Source organism: Bombus vancouverensis, unplaced genomic scaffold, assembly GCF_051014615.1.
Source record: "Bombus vancouverensis nearcticus unplaced genomic scaffold, iyBomVanc1_principal scaffold0026, whole genome shotgun sequence".
Lineage (NCBI taxonomy): Eukaryota > Metazoa > Arthropoda > Insecta > Hymenoptera > Apidae > Bombus > Bombus vancouverensis.
This window is the reverse complement of record NW_027468917.1, coordinates 477936-484669: the sequence shown is the minus strand read 5'-3', so window position 1 is coordinate 484669 and position 6734 is coordinate 477936. Positions and strand designations below refer to the sequence as shown.

General features: G+C 34.0%; 1 protein-coding gene across 3 annotated transcripts; it reads right to left on the bottom strand.

The window, feature by feature from the left end:
- Positions 1-963: 963 nt before the first annotated feature.
- On the bottom strand, positions 964-6727 carry LOC143304180 (omega-amidase NIT2-A-like). Of its 3 annotated transcripts, XR_013060882.1 has the most exons (4): positions 5875-6718; positions 5314-5482; positions 4806-5039; positions 964-2691 (listed from the first exon to the last, which is right to left on the bottom strand). XR_013060882.1 is itself a non-coding variant. In XM_076626546.1 (3 exons), exons 1-3 carry the CDS (start codon positions 5956-5958, stop codon positions 2678-2680), a joined length of 267 nt encoding a protein of 88 aa, XP_076482661.1. In that variant the 5' UTR covers positions 5959-6727; the 3' UTR covers positions 964-2677. The 3 variants fall into 3 exon arrangements, 2 of the variants coding, with proteins under 2 accessions (XP_076482661.1, XP_076482660.1); XM_076626546.1 differs by lacking the exon at positions 4806-5039 and having other exon boundaries at positions 5875-6727; XM_076626545.1 differs by lacking the exon at positions 964-2691 and having other exon boundaries at positions 4213-5039.
- Between the last annotated feature and the right edge of the window lie 7 nt (positions 6728-6734).

Genomic DNA, 6734 nt, shown 5'->3' with positions numbered 1-6734 from the left:
AATCTGCGCGATTTGCGAGCTATTTTGCTTGTTTCGACGCTTAAATGGTAGTGCGTTACATTTGCAGTGTAAAATGGAGTTCAACGAGCGCTTAAACGTCGAAATATCTCCAACGGGAGGGAAATGACAGCTAGTGTCACGTCCCGCGCTCCGCACGCGCCGTAACAAGAACAAGAAAACCATTCTATACAAAACACGCGAATAAGGATTTGAATGCACAAACGAACACACGGCACTACGAAACGAAAGGAAGGATTAACAAAACGAGGGCGATTAACGGATCCAACCAATAAACAAAATACATATACACACAATTCTAAATAAACCAGGAAATAAGAATAACTACAAAAGGGGAAAATAATTGAAACGCCAGGAATATATATATATATAAATATATTTCAATCAATCAATTTGGAGAGTTACATATAAGTATAAACATATATGCCGAACATGTAATAACCTAGTAAATATTAGAGACAGTGCTTCCAATACTATGCAATAAATACAATATTATCAATTTATGAAATATAAGTATACATGAAGTCAAAAACTAATAGTTTAACGAATACATAAAACATACAATATTGTATTATTAAAGAAATGAAGGTTACATTGTCAGAAATATATATATGTGTGCGAATTCTATCAAACCGATAATCTAAGATACATACTTAAAACTAGCCTACATTCCGGTAAAGGATAAATAAATAATTGACATTTCATTTCGTATGAATACTACACTGCCAAGAGAAATATGCATATGAATACGTATATATATATATATATTTATATTATCGAATACTCTATAAAATAAACTACTCAAAACAATAAATAACGCAATCGAAGAATTACAAAACATTAGCCATATTAAAATGACACACAACATAAATATATATATATATATATATATATATATATATATATATATATATATATATATATATATACGTATATTCACACGAACAATACTTTTGTCACTTTAAAGCAATATTAATAAATAAATGTTCTAATTGCGGTAGAATAACGAAAAACGAGCGGCAGACGGAAAATTACTTCGATATTAAACAAAAGTAAAGATCCGTCACTATAACTTTACTGAGGACATTTACGAGCAGCCATGTTAGATTTACACGCGTATAGCGACAGGAATATTAGGGATTAATGGAAGTCAGTCGCGAGAAATAAATTATGAAAACACATTGTTAACACTTTTCTTTAATAAAATCTGTGCGCAACTACAAATGTAAAAAATATATATATGTCGGAGATGAAAGAACACCGGAGTCTGTAAATGAACAATTGTAGTTATTCAATGCTATTGTAATTGTTCAAGAGTTGTGATAATGAGCTTGGGCTCGAGGCGACAGTCAGTCGCCGAACGTAGCCGCGGTTACGGGATGAACGCTTTGTTTAACAAAGGTATGGAGTAATTCTATAGCTCTCCTTAAAAGAAATATTCGTGGCGACACGCGACAGTAAACATTCCAACGGTTTCTGTCCCGTGGCTCGCCACACGCAGACCCTATTCTTCGAGTAATATGATTGTCAGATGTCGATGCGTCTCCGCAGTACATGTTCGGCTAGCCCGAGGGCCCGTTATAAATCTTAAGGTTTAGTTAACTAAAGTCCTTCAAACAGACAAACAGTCTTTGTCCCAACTACGGGAAGATAGGGGAGACATATTTTTCAACGAGCGGCGTCTCCCACTAGCAACTTTCCCTCGAGGGCGGCTAGCATCTTTTTCTAACCACCGATATGGAGATTGACCAATTAGCAGCAACGCCAATTTCCCTTACTTTCTGAACGAAGGCTTTTCTCGACGAACCCGATGATCTCGTATCCTTAGACACACCCCATTATAGTTTTCCTCTGTGGCATCATCGGGACGGGAAAGGCATTCTCGCTCGCGATCTCATTGATGAAAGGAGTAACTCTTTACGATCAGTGAATATTACGCGTCCGACTTTGATTTTGTGAGTACGTTCATCTATCATCCCGTCGACCGCGGATTCGTTATTGAACCTAGGATCATTGTCATTAGTTTCTCGAGTACCTAACTACCACGGTTACTTGTCCGGTTCTGTAATAATCGTATTTGCACTAGTCAATGTCTTCTCTATTGCATAACGACAACGTGTAACCCAAACGAAGATTCGTTTCACGCCCCTAACCCTAATTCTAATGTAAACCCGACATATATAATAATTCTATATTAAAAAAAATATGAAATTAACATGATATATACATTACTACATAAGTTATATATAAAATATGTATATTATACCCTTGCCTACTGACTGATATGAATTTCTTTTGGTCTCGAATGCGTTAAAAGAGAGCGCAAAGAAGTCGAAATTACTTATTGTAATTAGTAAAACGACCTGAGAGGCAGACAGATACAAGAAAGAAGGAATATTATATTAGCGGCATTTTTGTAGCCATTATATAGGGTTTCGATCGCATAATTAATCGGTATCAACTTACCAGTCTTTAACGGAAGGACAAAAAGAAGAGCAGACGGCACACAGACCACAATCATGATCATTTTCAAGTAGAATCTCAAACTGCCGTACATCTTCGAAAACTTCGTTAGTCGTAAGGGATCAAAGGATGATGTCCGCGCTGCGGAAAATAGATGAGAAGCGGCTGTTTCAACAACCACCGTGTAGGTACTGCACTAGCCAGAAGTATCTGCGACAGAAATCAGAATACACTCATTTTCGCATGGTTGGATCAATTTCGCGTGGGACTAACCTGATTGAACCTAACGCGGGATAATTGCTCAACTCACGACTTTAAGCAGCCCGCTTGATTCTCTGTAAATGCTTGAAATTGACGCTTGGATTCTTTCCAGATTAACTAGCTATGCCCCTCCCTCCCTTTATCTATTTTCTTAGATCGACTTAGACTGCCACAACATATTATTTTTCTTCTTTTCTTTTCTTTTCTTTTGATCTTTTATAGCCCTAAATCGCTGGCTATTTTGTATACTATATATTTTGTACACTCAATTATTCTGTAAGTCATAAGTACATATGTTTTACAACGTTACTTGTCATATTTCAGTTAAACTCCAGAAAAGCCAGAAATATATTTTCAGCATATTTTAACGCGCCCCTGGCAAAGATCTCAAAAACGAGTTGCGGCACAATTTAAAGCGACAAATAGCATCGCGTGTCTCGTTGTGGTAACACACGGTTCGCCAGTTTTTTTTTTTTTTTTTTTTGATATCGGTGGCTGCCATATTCTCTTGAGTTTCCAAATCGTAAAGAATCTTTCCCCAGGGATTGGTCAACTGTGTATGTCCCCATGCGACGTAACTTGCTTAAGGAACACGAGCCGGTGATATGCAGGCAACGTATAATTGATTATCATTCGCCCTGGAACGCTGAAGTAATGACCAGTGCAGTGGTCCAGTGGTCATATTGAATGCCGCTGGATATATCAGCATTTGGCAACCTAACCCAGAGAAGCAGGAAATATGAAGCCACCGAATACCAATTAACTTCGTAGTTGCACGGTTCACATTCCATCATTTCTGAATATGCGAGGACAGTCCTCTTATTGTGCTTTTAATTCTTTTATTTGTTTCATTTTCAGCAAATATACTGGTTTTTTAAATTAAGCTTCTTTTTATACAGAGTTACAGAATGATTCTGTGTTTTACTCTCTCCAGGGTATCCTATTCATACTTTGATTTTAAATCGATGACAATCTTAAATAGTATGCCTCATATTTTTAAAATATAAAATTATATACTATGTTATTCTATAATGTATTATGTACAGTCATATATATATATATAATAATTCTATATTGAAAAAATATGAAATTAACATGATATATACATTACTACATAAGTTATATATAAAATATGTATATTATACCCTTGCCTACTGACTGATATGAATTTCTTTCGGTCTCGAATGCGTTAAAAGAGAGCGCAAAGAAGTCGAAATTACTTATTGTAATTAGTAAAACGACCTGAGAGGCAGACAGATACAAGAAAGAAGGAATATTATATTAGCGGCATTATCATGTTTTTGCTCTCTTTAAGTCTTTCATCGAGACAGACAATCTACAGGTATTAATCGACCAATTTCTCCAAGCTGATAACTTCGAATTGATGTTTATATATAAGAAGTGTTATGTGTTAATCTGTCTAAATGTTTAAAAGGTGTTATAAATTAAATGTTGTTAAACGATACGTAATTGCCTTCTGATCGTAAATTTTACTATCAAGGGGTGTTTTATGTATGCGTAATCATTGTGAATTATAACAATTTATGTGATCGATATTAAAGGTGTTTAAAAGCATGTATTTTTTTCTATATTATTATTCTCCTATATTATTATCCTATATTATTATAGCATTCCTATATTATTATAATATCCAATTACATGTTGATACACAAGATATACAGATTATTATTTATAACGTTTTGGTTTTCTTAATTGAGTCATTCATTTAGTACAAATGATAAGAAATTAGTAATAATTCACAAAAAAAGGATATGGTAGTAGAAATATTATAAAAAAACATTTTCTCTTTTAGTGTAGAGTTACTCCTTCTTACAGACAGTGTCGTACAAATCTGTACGTCTCTGAGAAAATGTAGGTATCTGAGCCCTTACTTCCTCAACAACTTTTACATCTGATAGAAAAAAGAAACATACGAAGTAATAAGTAATGCTTACTAATAAATTCAACAAATACAGAGGAAGATGGCTAAATCGATAAATTAACGAGACTAAAAATTAATTACATCATGGATCTCTCGCTTTTAATTTTAAGCTGTAAATTACCGATATCGGTGACTGCCATATTCTCTTGAGTTTCCAAATCGTAAAGAATCTTTCCCCAGGGATTGGTCAACTGTGTATGTCCCCATGCGACGTAACTTGCTTAAGGAACACGAGCCGGTGATATGCAGGCAACGTATAATTGATTATCATTCGCTCTGGAACGCTGAAGTAAAGACCAGTGCAATGGTCCAGTGGTCATATTGAATGCCGCTGGATATATCAGCATTTGGCAACCTAACCCAGAGAAGCAGGAAATATGAAGCCACCGAATACCAATTAACTTCGTAGTTGCACGGTTCACATTCCATCATTTCTGAATATGCGAGGACAGTCCTCTTATTGTGCTTTTAATTCTTTTATTTGTTTCATTTTCAGCAAATATACTGGTTTTTTAAATTAAGCTTCTTTTTATACAGAGTTACAGATTATATTAATTTTATATAGAATATATTTAAGAAAGATATTTAATTTTTTGCTAGTTAAGTATTGATCGGTTAAGTTACTGTACCTTTGTTCCGATAAATGCGTGCCATTTCCTCGAATCTAATATCATAGCAAATGCCAATACCTATTTTGCAGCCCTTCACATCGAACGTCGTTAGGGAGTTACCAGGACTGAGTGAATCACTCTCTCGAAAAGTAATCTTATTAGGAATGTCGATGTCGAATAGATGTACCTAATAACATAAAAATGTGGTAGCTAATTCTATTGCTGCAACTTTTGTAATTTAATATCAAAGTTACCAACTCCTAAACTTTAATTATTTTTTATTTAATAACTGACAGCGTTTTTATCACTTTCTTTTATTAAAAAATCTTATCATTTAATAATGTTTAAAAAGGAGAAAAAATAAGTATTTTCGTATGTGAAAAATTTATACAACAACAAACACATTACAACAAAAATGGGCGTTTCCCGTATCATAACGTATTTTATAAACCGTAAATTATAGAATTGGTTATAGTATACGTATGTACATATGTATATTCCTAAATTATTCCTAGATAGAGTCACTTTCTTCACCCCAATATTTTCAACTTCAAAGCCATAAAGGAATATATTACTTACCTTTCGGTGTCTTGCTATCAAAGTTCCATCGGGACCCCAAATAGTACAGGTATTGTACAATTTATCGCCCTCTATTTCAGGCATCGTACCACCAACTACATAGATGTTGTTTTCTTTAGCTGCGTTCGATGAAGCAACGCTCGTTTCACCATCAGGAATACTCTCGGCGTATTTTGGAAAGTACTCTGCATTGCAATATTTCAATTAATGAAAAATAACTGTCTTTTGTTCCAACCATAAATTAAATTGAAATGTTTGTCAGTTTTTTATTTTCTAAATTATCAAAATAACTAAGTTTTATATTTCGACTTAATTAAATATGCAATTACTTAGCTAATAGTATATATAATAAATTGTTTCTACAGGTTCAAAATGAAAAATGAATATTTAGAAATACTTAATTACGACAATGCTATTTGTGTTAGCATCAGTGGCTTGTTACTCAACGACTTTGCTAGTACTTTTTGAAACATAAAGTTAGTTTTCAATTAACACTTATACTAGAGGCGGAATTATAAATGCAAAATAATTGATAATACTAATTTATAAGTACCTAATTATTAGTATCTTAAAAAATATATTTATACAAAAATCACGATAATCATGAAAATGGGGAAATCCTATATTCTCGACTCAATTCACAATTTATTTTGTATATTAATTAGATTCCGCGCTCATCAGTACGTACTCACTGGCGACATCGAGAAAATGTATCGGCAATTCCTCGTACGACCAGAGGATCGGAAATATCAAAGGATATTATGGCGCAGCGCGAGTGGAGAAACAGAAACATATGAGCTTAACACCGTAATACTCTTATCATAGAAATAGAAGCAGTCCTCAATTCCCGCCCGCTAACT

Coding starts and splice junctions, on each gene's coding strand:
- LOC143304180 (XM_076626545.1), bottom strand. CDS start 5,958: ATGCCTGAAATAGAGGGCGATAAATTGTACAATACCTGTACTATTTGG. Junction 5,483..5,874: donor TGATAGCAAGACACCGAAAG/GTAAGTAATATA, acceptor TTATGTTATTAG/GTACATCTATTCGACATCGA. Junction 5,040..5,313: donor ACGCATTTATCGGAACAAAG/GTACAGTAACTT, acceptor TCTCTGGGTTAG/GTTGCCAAATGCTGATATAT.